General features: G+C 40.0%; 1 protein-coding gene across 1 annotated transcript in view; it reads right to left on the bottom strand.

Annotated features, from left to right (window-relative positions):
* The window catches only part of Smurf2 (SMAD specific E3 ubiquitin protein ligase 2), a 65,878-nt gene that overhangs the window by 15,430 nt on the left and 30,196 nt on the right, over positions 1–20,252 (bottom strand). Inside the window, exons 6-13 of the mRNA XM_090349915.1 lie at positions 19,276–19,360; position 18,627; positions 16,694–16,776; positions 13,059–13,258; positions 8,082–8,166; positions 6,366–6,524; positions 3,252–3,447; positions 223–326 (exon numbers count right to left, since the gene is read on the bottom strand). Coding sequence (XP_090206041.1) covers positions 223–326; positions 3,252–3,447; positions 6,366–6,524; positions 8,082–8,166; positions 13,059–13,258; positions 16,694–16,776; position 18,627; positions 19,276–19,360 — 913 coding nt within the window. The remainder of the gene's footprint in view (positions 1–222; positions 327–3,251; positions 3,448–6,365; positions 6,525–8,081; positions 8,167–13,058; positions 13,259–16,693; positions 16,777–18,626; positions 18,628–19,275; positions 19,361–20,252) is intronic.

Here is a 20,252-nt window from a genome sequence, read left to right as displayed (position 1 = left end):
AAGGGTCTCATGGACTTTCCTGTCTGGGCTGACTTTGAACCTTGATCCTCAGATCTCAGCCTGCAGAGTAGCTAGGATTACAGGCATGAGGTATAAGCCCCTGGCTGTTCATACCTTCTTGATCCAAGAAACAATATACTAGAAAATTCAAGTCCATGTGAAAGTTACAAGAAGAATCTTAGATTTTCTAAGTATAAAGATGCATATGTCACAAGTCTTTACCTTGCAACTCCTCCATAGTCAAGACCTTCTTCTCCTCGAAATTTAATCATTAACCGCTTCCAGAGATCTTTTGGTCTCATTTTCATTACCTGTCGATATGATTCCTAAAAAGCAATTAATACATTATTATTACCAGGTGCTTTTAGCCTATTATTTAAACTCTCCCCTTATCACCCACAAGTTTAAATAAGCTTAAAATACACTGATTCTATGATTCTATGAACAGACTCTAAACTTCATGAAACAAGATTTTTGGGACTTCTGAAACAAAATGGAGTGAGTGAAATAGAGATATAGATATATCTTACTTCTACTGCAATGAAGTTATTTGATAAATATTATGTTTTGAGTCAACTGGGTGCAAACTCCGTATTTAGTTTTAAGAATTTTAATTTATAGGGGCCGGGAGTTTGGCCTAGTAGTAGAGTGCTTGCCTAGCATGCACAAAGGCCCGGGTTAGATTCCTCGGTACCACATACATAGAAAAAAAGTCGGAAGTGGTGCTGAAGCTCAAGTGGTGGAGCTCTAGCCTTGAGAAAGTCCAAGGACAGTGCTCAGGCCCTGAGCTCAAGCCCAGGACTGGCAAAAAAAAAAAAAGAATTTTAATTTACAACGTCATTCGATATTAAAATCAGACTATAATAGAAGTACCAAATTTTTAAACACTGATTGACTTAATTTTAGGTAATAGGTACTAGAAGAAAGTAAATGTTAAGCCAGGTGCCAGTAGTTCATGCCTGAAATCCTAGGTACTAAAGTGGCTGACATCTGAGGATTACTGTTCAAAGCCAGCCTGAGCAAAAAAGTCTATGAGACTGGTTGTGGTTTTTTGTTTTTTTGTTTTCGGGGTTTTTTTTGTTTTTGTTTTTGTTTTTTTGCCAGTCCTGGGCTTGAGCTCAGGGCCTGAGCACTGTCCTTGGACTTTCTCAAGGCTAGAGCTCCACCACTTGAGCCTCAGCACCACTCCGGCTTTTTTGTATGTATATGGTACCGAGGAATCTAACCCGGGCCTTTGTGCATGCTAGGCAAGCACTCTACCACTAGGCCAAACTCCCGGCCCCAGTCTATGAGACTTTTAACTTCCAATTAACCATCAGAAAACCGAAGTAGTGTTGTGGCTCAAAGTGGAGAGCTCTACTTCAACAGAGAAGTTCAAGGACAATACCTAGACCCTGAATTCAAGTCCTATTTGACAACAGACAAAAAAAGCAAGTGTTAAAAAAAAATATTCAGAGAGAATTTAGGTAAAATCATTCGTATAATGTTCATTCCATAGATAACTTTTACATTCTTTTCTTTTTTGGGGGGCAGGGGGGGAAGGCCAGTCTTGGCTTAAGCTCGGGGCCTGAGCACTGTCCTTGGATTTTTCTCAAGGCTAGAACTATACCACTTGAGCCTCAGCACTATTTCCGGCTTTTTCTAAGTATGTGTTACCAAGGAATCGAACCCGGATCTTCGTGCAATGCTAGGCAAGCACTCTACCACTAGGCCAAACTCCCAGCCCCCATTCTTTGCTTTTTTATTAGTATATATTAGCTATACAAAAGGGGATTTCATTGTGAAATTTCTCTGCAGATATACAATGAACTTCAATTCACATCATTCTTAAATATAAAAGACTAACTACAAACAAGGTTAGGAGCAGCTCTGAAAGGAGGGAAAATTCATCTTTTAGCAAAAGGATCCTAAGTCTTTACATGCCTCCTGTCCAGGAAACTTCTTAGAAGGAAATACCTGCCTTTGACCTCTACCAACTATTATGCAGTTAACATTAGGACTGTAATCCAAAGTTAAAAGTATGTAACAGGTCAGGCCCTGAGTTCAAGCCCCATGACTAGCCCCCCCCCCAAAAAAAAAAATTTGGCCAGGAGTTTGGCCTAGTGGTAGAGTGCTTGCCTAGCATGCACGAAGACCCGGGTTCGAGTCCTCGGTACCACAGACATAGAAAAAAAGTCAGAAGTGGTGCTGAGGCTCAAATGGTAGAGTGCTAGCCTTGAGAAAGTCCAAGAACAGTGCTCAGGCCCTGAGCTCAAGCCCAGGACTGGCAAAAAAAAAAAAAAAAAAAAAAAAAAGTATGTAACAGAAGATTTTTCAACAAATTAAATGAACAGTCCAATAGTAATGAAACAGTAACTTATTTATAAATCCCTTACCTTTCAGAACAGTTAAAACATATAAGGTAGATATTTATGGCTTTTTAAAATTCAACAAGGAAGTATTTGAAATGCAGATCATTCTACTAAGTGCTTATATTCTGCCCTAAGTCTCCCCAATATTATTGGTTTTGACTTCCCATAATTAAAGTAATTTAGCCAGACATGCTGGTTCACACCTTTAATCCTAGCTACTGAGGGGGTTGAAATCTGAGGATCACAGATCACAGCCAGCCCAAGCAATAAAGTATGTGAGCCTCTTACCTCTAATTAACCACCAAAAAGCAAGATGTGGGGCCGGGTGCAGTGGCTCACGCCTGTAATCCTAGCTACTCAGGAGGCTGAGATCTAAGAATCAAGGTTCAAAGCCAGCCCCGTACAAAAGGATCTGTGACTCTTATCTCCAGTTAACCTCTAGAAAATGGGAAGTGGGGCTTGGCTCAAGGGTAGAGCGGTAACCTTGAACTGAAGAGCTCAGGGACAGCACCCAGGCCTAGTTCAAAACCCATGACCCACAAAAAAAAAAAAAGCAAGAAGTGAAACTGTGACTCTAGGGGTAGAGCACCAGTCTTGAGTGAAAAAGCTAAGTAAAAAGCTAAGCAACAGTGCTCAGGCTCTGCATCAAACCTTAGACCAGGTACACACAGAACACATGTGCGCACACACACAAACACACATATACACATACAAAGGCACTCATTATAAAAAGTTAACAGTATTCCACAAAAAGACAGAAACACTAAATTTAATTTACTCCTTTTTAAAAATAAGATTTAAGGTATGGTTCAAGTGATAGAGCAAGCATAACACCCTGAATTCAAATCCAAAGATTTCCCAAAAAGAAAAGAGGAAGGAGGGGAGGGAGGGAGAGTTTACCTCAAAAATCTCCTCTCTGGAAACTTCAATACGGCAATGACCAGCCTGTGGCTGTTGCTGGGAAAGTTCCTGCCGCAAGATTTTTAGTTTCTGAACCAGATCTCGCTTGTATCTGGGCACTGTGAGACACTCTGTGTCATCAGGACACAGTGACACCACTTGCTGTTGCTGTTGGTCTTTCAGTTGGTTCTGCCTACTGGAAGCAAGCAAGAATGTTATAAAAGTGTTTTAGCCAGGTGAGGTGGCTCACGCCTATAATCCTAGCTATTCAGGAGGATGAGATCTAAGGATCAAGGTTCAAAACCAGCCCAGCACTAAAGACCATGAGACTCCTATCTCCAATTAACCACCAAAAAACCAAAAGTGGCACTCTGTGGCTTAAGGGGTAGGGCGGTGGCCTTGAGGCTAAAAGAGCTCAGGGACAACGCCCAGGCCCAGAGTTCAAGTTTCATGACCACCAAAAAGGAAAAAAAGAAGTAATATATCCACTACCTGATGAATGTAACTGGAACCCCCTCTGTACATTACCCCAACAATAAAATACATTTTTTTTAAATTTAGAAAGATTGTAAATATACATTTAAATTAGCATTAGACCTTTAAAAAAAAATCTAGTTACACCCTTTTCCAAGCCTTTTTTTCCCCCCCAGTTGCCAGTCCTGGGCTTGAACTCAGTACCTGGGCACTGTCCCTGAGCTTCTTTTTCTCTAAGCCTTTTTGAGACATGTGATTAGTCTGGCATTTTTTTTGGAATGATACAGCTCCAAAATTTATTTTTCATACTTATGGATTGACAGAATTCTTCACTTTTTTTTTCTTTCTTTCTTTTGGCAGTCCCGGGGCTTGAACTTAGGGCCTAAGCTCTGTCCCTGAACTTCTTTTGCTTAAGGCTAGCGCTCTACCACTTGAGCCACAGTACCACTTCCAGTTTTTTCTCTTTATGTGGTACTGAGGAATCAAATTCAGGGCTTCATATATTCCAGGCACGCATACTACCACTAACTAACACTCCCAGATAGAATTCTTATGTGATAGAACTGGATAATGAAGTTTTATCCACAATGTTTTGGAAGCTGCTGAAAATACCACTTCCATGTCCTCCACTTCTCTACATTCTTCCATCCTCATTCGAAAATTCAGGCATATGCCAAAAAACTGCTTGTTATCTAGAGTTTGTTTTTCTGGGAGAACCAAACAAGAATGGAATTGGCATCTTAGCAGACCCTTCATCCTGCACCTGCTCTAGACTGGACCACAAGGATGTAGACAATCATGTATGAGTTATTGACATGAAGAAAGAAGTATTTTACAAACAAGCTTAAGTGTTTTGAGTATAGCAAAATATCCATAATATTTATGTATTTGGCTATTTTAAAATATGCATTTAGTGGCATTAAGTACATTCTCTGGATAGGAGAGGGGAGTGGAAGTAAGAAAAGGAGGCAAACAATATACAAACAATGCTCAATACAGTGGCTAACAGCAGACTAAAGTCAGGGTATCTAGTTATGAACTTAGACTTGGCCACTTCCCTGCCACATAAGCCAGAGAAAATTCAACCTCTACACTTCAGTTTCCTCATCAGCACAAAGGGCAGTTAGTATCTCAGAATTTTTCTGATGAGGAAATTGCTAATATATGCAAAGTACAAAGAACAACATGTGGCACACTATAAATGCTACTGACATGTAAGCTACTAATAATAGTTACGCTGCAATGTCCTGTTCAGTCTCAAGTTCTCATGTGTTACTGCTTCTGTGTTGAGCACTTTTAACACATACTTCTACTAACATTTTATTTTTTTATTTATTTATTTATTTATTTTTTGCTGCCAGTCCTGGGCTTGAGCTCAGGGCCTGGGCACTGTCCTTGGACTTTCTCAAGGCTAGAGCTCTACCACTTGAGCCTCAGCACCACTTCCGGCTTGTTTTTTTTTGTATGTATGTGGTACCGAGGAATCGAACCCGGGTCTTCATGCATGCTAGGCAAGCACTTTAACCACTAGGCCAAACTCCCGGCCCCTATTTTTTTTTTTTTTTTTTTTTTTTTTTTTTTGCCAGTCCTGGGCTTGAGCTCAGGGCCTGAGCACTGTCCTTGGACTTTCTCAAGGCTAGAGCTCTACCACTTGAGCCTCAGCACCACTTCCGGCTTTTTTCTATGTATGTGGTACCGAGGAATTGAACCCGGGTCTTCGTGCATGCTAGGCAAGCACTTTAACCACTAGGCCAACATTTTATTTTTATTTTATTTTTGGGGTTTTTTTTTTTTGCCAGTCCTGGGCTTAAGCTCAGGGCCTGAGCACTGTCCTTGGACTTTCTCAAGGCTAGAGCTCTACCACTTGAGCCTCAGCACCACTTCTGGCTTTTTCTATATATGTGGTACCAAGGACTCGAACCCGGGTCTTCGTGCATGCTAGGCAAGCACTTTAACCACTAGGCCAAACTCCCGGTCCATACTAACATTTTATTACTCATCTCTCTTTTTTTTTTTTTTTTTTGCCAGTCCTGGGGCTTGAACTCAGGGCCTGAGCACTGTCCTTCGGCTTTCTCAAAGCTAGAGCTCTACCACTTGAGCCACAGCACCACTTCCGGCTTTTTTTTCTATATGTGGTATGGAGAAATCGAACCTGGGTCTTTGTGCATGCTAGGCAAGCACTCTACTTCTAGGCCAAATTCCCGTACCTACTCATCTCTTTTTAAGCAGGGAAAAATTCAAATAATCCTGTGTCAGGAGTAAAATTTGTGATCCTCTTACATCAAGTCTGATCAATATAAGTTCCAAGTAAAATATTTATAATAAAAAGCAGCTATAAATTTCCTTTTGTAGCCAGGTTCAATGGCTCATGCCTGTAATCCTAGCTACTCAGGAAGCGCAGATCTGAGGATCAAGGCTCAAAGCCAGCCTGGGCACTAAAATCCATGAGACTTCTCTCCAATTAACCACCAGGAAACCAGAAGTGGCACTGTAGCTCAAGGGGTAGGACAATAGCCTTTAACTGAAGAACCCAGGGACAATACCCAGGCCCAGAGTTCAAGTCCCATGACCAACCAAAAAGTTAAAAAATTTCCTTTTGTGCAGACTGACATTTTAACATGTAGTGTTTCAAAAACTTACTTTAAAACTAAATGCAAGTTAGCAGAGAGTCGAGGATCAGTAAACTGTGTTGTTCTGTTGTTATGGTCAACGAAATAAACTCTGCCTGTTGCGGTATTACGGATCTCCCATCCAGGAGGCAAAGGACCAAGCTCTTCACAATTGATGTTGCTAAGATCCCTGCAAAAACAAATATAAAATAAAAAATACCTCATGGCTGGGCCTGCTGAGCCAACCAAGAATAAATGACATAGAACAATTCCATGAAATCTGAGAAAATGTATTGTTTCAGGAACTTGAGATGCTCAGCTGGAATCTTTAATTCCCAATGGTTTAACAAACTTGCATATTCAAAATCTAATCCATAAATAGCTAGGAAGAATTTATCAAGCCGTAGACAATGTTAGTAAGTTCCTGGGTTTTGATGTAATATAGATTTTAAATTAATATAAAAGCCATCATAGCATTTGCCAACACAAACTAAATTTGTTTGACAGAAAATATAATTTTTCAAGCACCAATGACATCAAGAATTAAATGTTTTCTAAAATTTCCCTTTAATTCTTTGTTTACTAGATCATGAAATCTATATAAATAAATATCTATTCCATGAGTAATTCTAAGCTCTCCAACAAAGCAAAACAGAAATGTTACTGAAATTATGATCCTGAAAATATCTTTTTCACCCAGGTCCTGAGGCTTGAATTCTAGGCCTGAGCTCTGTCCCTGAGCTACTTTTTTTTTTTCCCAGTCCTGGGCTTGAGCTCAGGGCCTGAGCACTGTCCTTGGACTTTCTCAAGGCTAGAGCTCTACCACTTGAGCCTCAGCACCGCTTCCAGCTTTTTTCTATGTATGTGGTACCAAGGAATCGAACCCGGGTCTTCATGCATGCTAGGCAAGCACTTTAACCACTAGGCCAAACTCCCGGCCCCCCCTGAGCTACTTTTGCTCAAGGCTAGCACTCTACATCTGGAGTCATAGTGCTACTTCTAACTTTTTCTGTGATTTAATTGGAGCCTGGACCAGCTTTGAACCGCAATCCACAGATCCTAGCTTCTGAGTTGCTAAGATTACAGGCCCCCTACCCCCTAACAGTCTCTCCTGTAGCCCAGGCTGAGTTCAAACTCATGATCCTTTAACTACTTACCAGGCACTTCTAAATGCTGAGGTGGTCATGCCCCTACTACATCTGACCTCTACTATTTTATTTTATATTTATTTACTTATTTTGTGGTAGTAAGGATCGGCCCCAGTGCTCTACCACTGATGGAGCCCTTTCGGAATGAGTACTATTTTATGTTTTTTTCCAAAGTGTAACTTTCAAATTCCTCAAGATCCATGGTTTTGTTATTGTTGTTTTGTTTTTTGGCCAGTCTTGGGCCTTGAACTCAGAGTCTAAGTACTTTCCTCGGGCTTTCTCAAGGCTAGCACTCTATCACTTGAGCCACAGCACTACTTTTTCAATGTATGTGCTACCAAGGAATCAAACCCCATCTTTATGCATGCTAGGAAAGGACTCTACCATTAGGCCAAACCCCTGGCCTATCCAGGGTGATGAGGGGAAAAAGGCTGGAGACTAAAAGAGGGAACTAGGGTCAGACTACAGAAAGATACATAGGACTTTCTACTAAATATCATACAATTAAACTATCTGAGCACAACTTTTATAATTTTTAAATTAAGTATTTTTAAAAACAAAGTGGGTATGTATAAAGAGTTCTTAAAATATGTTCTTACCTAGGCACTCTTGGATCATGCCATGTGCTCACACCAGTCTGAGTATGTAAGAAATATACCTGGCCTTGCTGTGTTGTCCTCTGTTCTGTAAAGTAAAGGAAACTCATAATAAAAACATTCATATTGTCCAAATCACCAGTTAGATCAGGCTGATATGTTACTAGGTAAAACCTGCAAATTACTAATCTATTTTATTATTTTAAAAATGACTTCACAAATCATTTGTTCTCTCTCCAAAGCAACTCTACATATAGTGATAAGGACTGCAGTCCAGCTACCTAAAAGCAACTACACTTACAGTGTGACTGAAATATTAAACATGTTGCAATGTTTGCTAACTGAAAACAGAAAACAAGACTATCATAACACTTGTAATTAAATAAGACAAAGATAAAAAAAATTATTTTTCTTCTGTGAAACAAAAGGCTCAGAGGAAGCAGCTGGCTACCTCTGAAATATCTAAAGGGTTGGAGGCTAAAGTTTATTCATTATGCTAATTTTATAATTCCTCTCACCCATTCCTCCCCAATCCTGGGGCTTGAATTCAGGGCCTAGACATTGTCCCTGAGATTTTTTTACTCAATGCTATCATGTTACCACTTGAGCCATTTCTGGCTTTTTCTAAGTAAGTTTATCAGAAATAAGAATCTCAAGGAGTTTCCTGCCCAAGCTGGCTTTGAACCATGATCCTCAGATCTCAAGTAACCTGAGTAGTTAGGATTACAGCCATGAGCCACTGGTGCCTGGCAGTATTCTCTATTTGACAGATACATTCTCAAGACCACAACTGAAATTAACTGTGGTGGTACCTCCTGAGTACTATACTCAAAAGGTAGTAGGAATATTAAGGGATTTGATGCTAACCTGGGCTACATAGCAAACTCTAGGCCAACCAGACAAGAAAGGCATGTCTCAAAAATAAAACAAGCCTACATTTGGGCTACAAAACCATAACCAAAAAAAGTACACTGTAGCCAGGAACGGTGGCTGACGCCTATAATCCTAGTTACTCAGGAGGCTGAGATCTGAGGATAGAGGTTCAAAGCCCGGCACTTATCTTCAATTAACCACTACAAGTGAAGCTGTAGCTCAAGGGGTAGGGCGGTAACCTAGAGCTAAAGAGCTCACAAACAGCGCCCAGGCCCAGAGTTCAAGCCCCACGACTGACCATGAAAAAAAAAAAAGTATACTGTACAGTCATAAAGAGATGAAGATGGGACAATAACCAAGTTGAAAAGAAAAGGACTAATGATCAAATGTACACACAAAGGAGAAAAGATCAAACTGAAATGATGAGTTCAAAACCCTTGGGAAAAGAAGTCAATGTGAAGGAGAAGAGAATCTCTTTAGGAAGTGGCACTGTGGCTCAAAGTGGTAGAGTTCTAGACCAAGGACAGTGCCTAAGCCCCAAGTTCAAGCCTCATGGCTGAAAAAATATAAAAGAATCTTTAAAAGGTTTGTTTCTCTTTGGGCTGGGAGTTTGGTGTAGTGGTACAGTGCTTGCCTAGCATGCACAAAGACCCAGGTTCAATTCCTCAGTACCATATACATAGAAAAAGCCCGAAGTGCTGCAGTAGCTCAAATGGTAGATTCCTAGCCTTGAGAAAGCCCAACGACAGTGCTCAGGCCCTGAGTTCAAGCCCCAGGACTGGCAGAAAAAAAAAAAAAAAAAACTCCCCTCACCCCAGAAAAAAGGTTTGTTTGTCATGTGTTGTCTTAAGCAAAATAATGAGTTTTAACAAAATCTAATGGGAAACTTTAGCATGTATGACAATAAAACTATTGCTAATGTCCTTTAGTAGAATCAAGTCAGTAAAAGTTATCAATGTGGGGGCCAGGAGTTTGGCTTAGTAGTTAGAGTGCTTGACTAGCATGAATGAAGACCCGGGTTCGATTCCTTGGTACCACATACTTAGAAAAAGCCAGAAGAGGTGCTGAGGCTCAAGTGGTATAGTTCTAACATTGAGAAAAATCCAAGGACAGTCCTCAGGCCCTGAGCTTAAGCCCAGGACTGGTTTAAAAAAAAAAAAAAGTTATTAATGTGGAGTCTTCAACTCACATTTCCTGAACAAAGAGCAAAAAAATGTTTCTCACTTTTTCTATTTCTTCCCTATTTTACAATGGTTATAATAAAATAAATTCTTGCTAAAACTTTTGAGGGAAAAAGTTATAAACATAAAAATGTTTAAAACTATTTTTAGGGGCAGCGAGCGTGGCCTAGTGGAAAGTGCTCACCTAGCATGCACCAAGCCCTGTGTTCAATTCCTCAGTATCATATATATAGAAAAAGCTGGAAGTGCTTTGGCTGTGGCTCAAGTTGTACAACGCTAGCCTTGAGCAAAAAAAGCTCAGGGACAGTGCCCCGGCCCTGAGTTCAAGCCCTAGGACTGGCAAAAAAAAAAAAAATCAGCCCAGTTGGCACAGTGGCTCATGCCTGTAAATCCTAGCTACTCAGGAGGCGGAGGATCAAGATTCAAAGCCAGCCCAGGCACAAAAGAACCTGAGGTTAACCTTCAATTAACCTCTAGAAAATGGGGCTTAACTCAAGACTTGAGCTGAAGAGCTTTGGGTCAGGGCCCAGGCCAAGTTCAAGCCCCATGACCCACCAAAAACAAAACAAAACTACTTTAGATGACAGCTGCAGAGGATATGGATGTAACTCAGTAGTAAAGTTCTTGCCTAGCATACAAGAGACTTAAAGTTCAATCCAACGCTCTAAATGGGAAAAAGTGCTGAATACAGCTAAAACACTTTAACTTCTGTTTCACAGAAAATATACTGGAGTTGGAGGCATGACTCAGGTGATAGAGCATCAGCCCATAAGCAAAAGTATCAGATGCCAAGTGTGAGTCCCAGTCTTGGATCTATATACATAAGTATTTCTGTATGTTTGTATGTATTTTTTAAATCCAAAGCACATAAATACTCTAAAAGTATATACTGCCCTTACTCCATATTATTCACTTTCTAATCTCCAAGAACACAGGATACACTTTATTCTGAGGTCTGAGTAATAACAAAAGCCGAATTTTACTAAGTGCTTTCTATGTCAAACATAGGTGCCACACATCAAATGAGCTTATATACATTATTTCTTGCAACAAACCTATACAGTTGAGGTTATTATTTTCCCATTTTATAGAAGATGAAGTCAAGGTTCACAAAGGTTGAATAACAAGCTCAGTTTAATATGGTAAAGCCAGGTTAATCTGTTTCCCATATAATACACTGTGTGGCACATCAACGTTAGTAGACAAAGTTTTCTAAATTAAAGAGCTAAAATGTATTTTAGAATAAAATTCAAACCATATATATAAATATATGTGCATATATATACATATATATACATTTTTGGGGGGGCAGTCCTGGGGACTAAATTCAGGGCCTGAGCATTTGTCCTTGGGCTTTCCTCAAGGCTAGTGCTCTACCACTTGTGCCACAGCACCACTTCTGGCTTTTCTATGAATATGGTACCAAGGAATTGAACCCGGGTCTTCATGCATGCTAGGCAGGCACTCTACCACTAGACCAAACTTCCGGCTCCAGAATCATATGTGTTCTTTTTTTTAAGTTTTTAAAAATACTCTAGAGTAAAAATTGAATACAATATAGATCAGGCAATCCCTAATTTTAGTCATTAGGTGTCACCATTAACAAAACTATAACTTGGTTGTTAGCTTTAGCAAACAAGGAGTAAACAAGTCATAATATGTTTATGCCCTCCATTTACAGAGAGCTTGGGAATTCTGGTTTTAACTAAAAGAAGATTCACATAATCTTCCACATAATATTCTAAAATGCTAGGAAATTGCATTATTATAATCATCTTATACAAACAGTAATTTATAACAATCCACTCAGATAACTAAAAGTACATAACACCATAATCCCATAAGAAATGTCCCTTTGAAATGATCTCCCAATATTTAATCAAAAAATCACACTGGAGGTCTGACTTAAAATTAGTCTTGTCAACAATACCGTTTACCTTTATACAGTGCTTACCTGCGAAGTAAATTCACTTAATATCTCACAATATCTTTGTGATTAGGTATTCATCATATTTCATTAAAAACACAAATCCTAAGGTTAGATGATTAGCCCAAGGTTAAACAGTGGTAGGGTGGTTTTCTAACTACCTCAAAGACTTTTCAAAGTTGAGAGATTTCATATTTACTTTTACCTTCATATAAAATTCCCAAACCTAGGTTCTGGGAGTTTGGCCTAGTGGGAGAGTGCTTGCCTAGCATTCAAGAAGACCCGGTTAGATTCCTTGGTACCAAATACACAGAAAAAGTCAGAAGTGGTACTATGGCTTAAGTAGTAGAGCACTAGCCTTGAGAAAAACCCAAGCACAGTGCTCAGGCCCTGAGTTCATGTCCCAGGACTGGCAAAAAAAAAAAAACCTAAACCTAGATTAATACTACTTCTTTTTTTTTGGGGGGGGGGGGAGAGGAAGACTAGTCTTGGGGCTTAAACTTAGGGCCTGGGCACTGTCCCTGAGATTTTATGGGCAAGGCTAGCATTCTACCACTTGAGCCACAGTTCATTTCCCACTTTTTCGGTGTTCTGAGATAAGAATCTCATAGACTTTCTTGCCTAAGCTGGCTTTGAATTGTGATCCTCAAAATCTAATTCTCCTGAGTAGCTAGGATTACAAATATGAGCCACTGGCACCCAACTTTTTTTTTTTTTGCCAGTCCTGGGACTTGAACACAGGGCATAGGCACTGCCTTTGAGCATTTTTGTTCAAGGCTAGCACCCTGCCACTTGAGCCACAACACCACCTGCAGCTTTTTTGTGTATGTGGTACCAGGGAATTAAACTCATGGCTTTGTGCATGCTAGGCAAACACTCTACCACTAGGCAAACACTCCCAGCCCCCAACAATAACTTTTTAAATTTTATTTTCTGATGTTCATAGCAAGCTGAAATTAGTAAATCATGCTTTCTTTTTTTCTGAGCTATCTGTCGTACCGTAGCCTTCTGGTAGGTCTGGAGGAGTATGCAAATGTGTCCTGCTCATATAGTTTCTATGTCGTTGCGACCTGACCCTCCTCTCAGCCAGTCTGGGATCTGACTGTCCACATGTTGCACCATTTGTTCCACTGATTGGAGTGTTCTCATCAACAAAGCAGCTTAGAGGTCTGCCAGGACTAGAATATTCAGATGCCGGTCTTTGAAGAGAAACAAAAAAAATTAAAAATATATATATACACATATATATATATTCAATTTAGATATATAAAAAGAGTTCATGCCAGGCAGTGGCTCACGCCTGTAATCCTAGCTACTCAGGAGGCTGAGATCTGAAGATCAAGATTCAGAGCCAGCCTGGGCACAAAAGGACCTGAGATTCTCTCTTATCTCCAATTAACCTCTAGTAAACAGGAAGTGGGGCTTGGCTCAAGGGCAGGGCAGTAGCCTAGAGCTGAAGAGCTCAGGGACAGCACCCACACGGAGTTCAAGCCACATAAACCACACAAAAAAAAGTTCATTAGGCATACTTAGATGAGAAAGCAGAAGGACTAAAATATGATTTCAAAACCCAGATAAAATTCAACTAGGCACTAAAGAAACTTAAGCAATAAGCAGGTTGATCATATCTTTTTTGTAAGCCAGTTCTGGAGCTTGAACTCACCTCAATGTCTTTTTAAGTAGTATTAACTCTATTTTATATAAGATCCATACATATTTGAAGACAGAAGTACTGATTTATAAAGTATAACTTGACCCCTTAGACCCATTCAGCTTCTGTCACACTGATAATCTTCTGCTTATTTACACCTTTTGTTTTTCATTTGGAAATTCTAGAGTTTAAACTCAGGACTTCTTGATTGCTAACAAGTGATCTACCATTTTACTCCTAAATCCACCGTTTTTTGGTAGGACTGATGTTTGAATTCAAGACCTTGTGCTCGTTAAGTAAGCTCTCTAGCACTATGAGTCATGCCTCCAGCCCTGCTTCCTTTGGTTATTTTTTAAATAGGTCTAGCTAAGTTTTTGCCCAGGTTCTCCTTTGAACTTCAACCTTCCCAATCTCCCTCTCCTGAGTAGATAGGTTTACAGGGATCAACCACTGTGTCCACTTTTGCACCCTTTTCTCCATCTCCCTCTACTGGGGAAAACAATGGTGCCAGTGACTTGCACCTATAATCTTAGCTACTCAAGAGGCTACGATCTGAGGATTGTCATTCAAAACCAGCTCAAGCAGGAAAGTTCATGAGACTCATCTCCGAAATACTATTAAAGAAGCCAAATACGGAGCTGTAGGGACTGGGAGTTTGGCCTAGTGGTAGAATGCTTGCCTAGCATACACGAAGACCCGGGTTCAATTCCTTGGTACCACATTCATAGAAAAAAGCCAGAAGTGGTGCTGTGGCTCAAGTGGTAGAGTTCTAGCCTTGAGAAAGCCCAAGGACAGTGATCATGACCCAGGACTGGCAAAAACAAAACAAAACAAAAATGGAGCTGTGGCTCAAGTGGGAGAATGCTACCCTTGAGGAAAAAAAGCTCAGGGGCCTAAGACCAACACCACCACCCCCCCAAAAAAGTCATTCTTCTCTAATATAATGTCTACTACCCCAGTGCATGACACATATGTAATAGAGGTCAATGTTTACTGAATATTTGTGTCTTGAAAGAGTTTCCAGGCTACTGTAGTTGTGCTTTGTTTTTCTTTGCCTTTTTTTTTTTTTTTTTTTTTGGTCAGTCAGATGTGGGGCTTGAACTCTGGGCCTGGGCCTGGGCACTGTTCCTGAGCTCTTCAGTTCAAAGCTAGTTCTCTACTACTCTGGGCCACAGAGACACTTCTGGTTATCTGGTGGTTATGGAGGAGAGTCTCAGAGCCTCATTGGTCACATTCTCAGCTCCCGGAGTAGCTAGTATTACAGGAGCAAGCCACCAGCACCTAGAGCTATTGTAGTTTTTTGTGTTTTTATTTTTGTGGGTCCTGGGGCTTGAACTCTGGACCTGGGCACTGTCCCTGACCTCTTCAGCTCAAGGCCACTGCCCTTGAGCCAAGCCTCACTTCCGGTTTTCTAATGGTTAACTGGAGATAAGACTCTCACATTCTTTAGTGCCCAGGCTGGCTTTGAACCGAGATCCTCAGATCTCAGCCTCCTGAGTAGCTAGGATTACAGGCATGAGTCACTGTGCATGGTTGTAGCATTATTGTAGTTTTACGGAGAGTTTTCTTTTCAATTTAATTTTACTTTTGAATTAACACACACATAATTAAAAGGGTTTTGCTGTGGTATCATTTTTATTTTAGAGCAGGATCTTATATATAGCCCAGCTAGCCTCAAATTCACCATCCTCCAACTTCTGTCTCCTAAGTATGTGTTATACACATTTTCACTATGTCTGTATTAAGGGTTAAATTTTAGTCAGGCATTGGCGGCTCAATGCTATAATCTGAGCTATTCAAGAGGCTGAGATCTGAAAATTGTGAGTCAAAGACAGCCTAGCAGAAAGTCTGTGCAACATCTCCAATTAAACACCAAAACATCTAGAATTGGAGATGTGGCTGATGTGTAGAGGCCTAGCCATGAGCAAAAGGCTCAAGAAGAGCACCTAGGCCCTGGAGTTCAAGCTCCAGAACTTGCACCAAAAATTTCTTTAGTTCATTTTAAATGTTTATACTATTTTCTTGTGTAGAAACTAAAGTTGATATTATCAGTTCAATGAGTTAGAAGGAAATAGACTTCATTAAAACATACATACATGGTCCCAGAGTTTGGCCTAGTAGTAGAGTGCTTGTCTAGCATGCATAAAGTCCTAGGTTCAATTCCTTGGTACCACATACATAGGAAAAGCCAGAAGTGATGCTGTGGCTCAAGTGGCAAAGTGTTAGCCTTGAGCCAAAAGCGTCAATGGACAGTGCTCAGGCCCTGAGTTAAGCCCCAGGACTGCAAACACACAAACACACACACACACACACTTTTTTAAAAAGGCAAAGAAGAATTAAGGCAGTTATCCTATTTATTCTTAATTACTTTAAAAGCAACTTTTCAGTTTCCAAAATTTATCTTGCATCTGAGGTTTTCATACACTAGTCTTCATAAAGAAAGAAACTATATCTTCCATTCTTCAAGGTTCCAAGAATTACCTACCCCAGTTTTTCTTTTGCAAGTTCCATCATCTCCTTACTGCTCACCTTCATTTAGGTAAACTCTTTATCTTGATCACAGACCTTACATGGACATGATGTAATATAATCACCTTCTATTTGACTCCAAGAATGGAAGCCCCCCCCATACATACTTGATAAGAGTCACCTAAGAATACTCATACAAATATATATTATACATATATATACATACATATATGGGTGTGCATATATATAGTCAGTAATACAAATGCTCAACCTTATTTAGCTAACTGGCTTAGTATTTATTGGGTGCCACTATGGACCTTGGCAGTTACTACAGCAGAATGAGCTGTCAAACAATCTTTACTGATAATCACGTTTTAAATAAAATAGCCCCTGCTATAGGAACTAATGATTATATAGCAGCATAAACCAAGGCAAGAAATCCAGTAATGTTGACAAATAGGTAATGCAGAAAGATGACTAGCATAATCTATCAGAAATACCTGTGGGTTCTTACCGTGTTGGGCGCTCCCATTGCGTAGTTCTTGTTATGTGGTTTAGATACTGGATTCTACCAGAGGCTGTTCGCCTTTCTTCCAGCTTAAATAACAAATATTGTTATGTAAAGCATTAATAGATATTCACTAAACCAGGAAAATATTGCTGTCAAAAATCTGGTAGGCCAAACCAAAAGATCAATTCAGCTTATTTTTGAACTGCAAAATGTTTTATGGAATTTTGAACTTCTAAAAATATTTACATCGAGATACATGTATTATCCACCAACCAAACTTCAGAGAATTTTTCAATAATCCCGGTAATTCTTAAAATTTACCTCAATATTCCCCAAAATTTTAGGGGAAATGGCTCTACTAAAAATATATGTAGGGCCAGGAGTTTGGCCTAGTAATAGAGTGCTTGCCTAGCATGCACAAAGGCTCAGGTTCAATTCCTTAGTACCACATACATAGAAAAAAGCTGGAAGTGGTGCTGTGGCTCAAGTGGTGGAGCTCTAGCCTTGAGAAAAAGTCCAAGGACAATGCTCAGACCCTGAGTTCAAGCCCCACAACGACTGGCCAAAAAAAATATAGATAGATAGATAGATAGATAGATAGATAGATAGATAGATAGATATGTAATATATATATATATATATGTATGTATATATATGGCATGATGGCTCACACCTGTAATCTTAGCTACTCAGGAGGCTAAGATTTGAGGATTGTGGTTCAAAACCAGCCCAGGCAATAAAGTCTGTAAGATTATCTCAAATTAACTATCAGAAAACCAGAAGTGACATGTCACTGTGGCTTAGGGGTAGAAGCCTTGAGCTGACGAGCTCAGGAACAACACCCAGGCCCAGATTTCATGTCCCATGACCAACAAATATATGTATGTATATGTATTTATACATATACATATATAGATATAGATAGATAGATCGATCCCTGGATATCAATGCTCACATCTGTAATCCTAACTACTCAGAAGGCTGAGATCTAACAATCACAGTTCAGTAGTGTTCAGGCCAGGAGTTGTCCTAGTACTGGCACAGACCAAAAAAGTGAATGCATATAAGCATTCCTTCTGTGCATTCATGTGTTTGGGTATGTATGTGTGCATGCACACACACAGGTGCACGCAGTTAAGCATGATGGTACACATCTGTAATTGGGATGATTGTAATTCAAGGCCAGCCCAGTGAAAACCTTAGTCATTTCAACAAAAATCCCAGTTACATGGAAGGTTAGGTAGGTGGATGACAATGTAAAGCTGACTTTTAAAACTCAGGACCCAAAACTCAGAGCTCAGAACAAAAGTTGTAGTGCTTGAACTCTGGGCCTGGGGACTATCCCTGAGCTCTTCAACTCAATGCTAGTGCTCTATCACTTTGAGCCAAAGCAACATTTCCGGTTTTCTGCTCTACCACTTTGAGCCACAGAGCCATTTCCAGCTTTTCAGTTTTTTGGTTTGTTTTTTGCCGGTCCTGGGGCTTGAACACACGGCCTGGGCACTGCCCTGAAGCACCTTTGCTTAAGGCTAGTGATCTCCCACTAGAATCACGGCACCACTTCTGCCTTTTTCTGTGTATGTGGTACTGAGGAATTGAACTCAGGCCTTCGTGTATGCTAGACAAGCACTCTACCACTAGGGCACACTCCTGACCCCATTTCAGCTTTGTAGTATTTAATCAGAGATAGCAATCTCACAGATTTTTCTTGCCCAGGCTGGCTTTGACCCTTGATCCTTAGATCTTAGCCTCCTAAGTGGCTAGAATTACAGGTGTGAGCCACTGGTGCCTCTCCAGTTAGAATGGCCATTATCAAGAAATCTAACAACAGATGCTGGTAGGGATATGGTGGGAGTGTCAACTTGTTGAATCACTCTGAAAAGCAGTTTGGGTAACTAATTTCTTAAAAATAAAACATCCCATTTTTGTGCTCAACTCTTGGGATTTACTTTGTTGTAATTGCTTATTTTCTGGGACTACAGGTATGAGTCACCAGGCCTGACTTAAAGGTTTTAAAGTCCTTCAATTCTATTACAATTCATCTAAGAGGCAAATATTAAATGAAATATGTTAATATACCCACCAAATTATTGGCAAAGCTCAGGAGAATTTTTCCTTGTGATTATAATTATAGTTTACCTGCTTTATTTGTGAACTTATTACATGCAGTTTTGATCAAGTGTAATCAAGTAATTTTTAAAAGCAAAACATTTCAAAAACAAAAATTGTAAATTCCTACATGTGCATTACATAGCTCAGTTGATGCAGAAAAGCTCTTAATCAAATTATAGTCAGTTGTGTTTAAATTGTTACATGATCTGCTGAGCGTTCTCCTGTCCATAGTTTTGTGAAAATATGCCTCCCCAAAAAAGCAAATGGTGCCTACGCAATAAGGTAAAAGTTATGGCAATCATCCCAAGCCACAAAAGGCAGGTAATGTTCCTCTCATTTTCCAAACAGAAGAAAAACCTACATTCCCAAATTAATCACAGCAACTTCCTAAAGTACATAACTAAGGAGCCAACATTTGTTATGATTTAAAGGATATTATCTATATATTTATGATTTTAGTGATTTAGGCTTACCCATCTGGTAAATCATTATCAAACAAACGACTGCAGTCGACAACTTGTCCTCCTGTGCCTATTCGGTCTCTGGACTGAAGACTTACTATTGAACAATAGAAACATTGTAAAGATGGATAAAGCTAGAAAGAACTATTACAATCTAAGAAGACATCTATCTTAGCTCAATTTCATACTTGAGAATTAATTCTTTAGTTTTTACAACAATCTGTACTTTTCCTCCTTAAGAGTAGTATTAAAAGCTACTTTGAGGATCAAGGTTCAAAGCCAGCCTGGGCACAAAAGGACCAAAGACTCTTATCTCCAAGTAACCTCTAGAAAATGGGAAGTGCAGCTTGGCTCAAGGGTAGGACAGTAGCCTTTAGCTGAAGAGCTCAGGAACAGGGCCCAGGCCAAGTTCAAGCCCTATGACCCACAAAAAAAAAAAAAAGAGTGGTATTAAAATCTTTTCTTCTGGGACCGGGAGTTTGGCCTAGTGGTTAAAGTGCTTGCCTAGCATGCACGAAGACCCGGGTTCAATTCCTCGGTACCACATACATAGAAAAAAGCCGGAAGTGGTGCTGAGGCTCAAGTGGTAGAGCTCTAGCCTTGAGAAAACCCAAGGACAGTGCTCAGGCCCTGAGCTCAAGCCCAGGACTGGCAAAAAATAAAATAAAAAAAAAAAATCTTTTCTTCTTTTTTTTTTTTTTTTTTCCAAATCAGGCTTGAAATTGGGGCCTACACACTGTCCTGGAGTTCATTTGCTCCAGGTTAGCCTATACTACTTTAAACCACAGTGCCACTTCCTGTTTTCTGGTGATTAATTGGAGGTAAGAGTCTCAGAGACCTTCCTGCCTGGGCTAGCTTTGTAGTGTGAGCCTCAGATCTCAGCCTCCCGAATAGCTAGGATTACAGGCATGAGCCACTGGCACCCAGCAAGGAGGGTTTTTTTTTTTTTCCTCCAACACTTTGCCATGTTCATGGAGAAGAATCTAGTT

This window comes from Megascapheus bottae, chromosome 17 (assembly GCF_031878675.1).
Source record: "Megascapheus bottae isolate mThoBot1 chromosome 17, mThoBot2.hap1, whole genome shotgun sequence".
In the NCBI taxonomy this organism is placed as follows: Eukaryota; Metazoa; Chordata; class Mammalia; order Rodentia; family Geomyidae; genus Megascapheus; species Megascapheus bottae.
The sequence above is the reverse complement of the archived record's forward strand: the minus strand, read 5'-3'. Positions and strand labels throughout refer to the sequence as shown.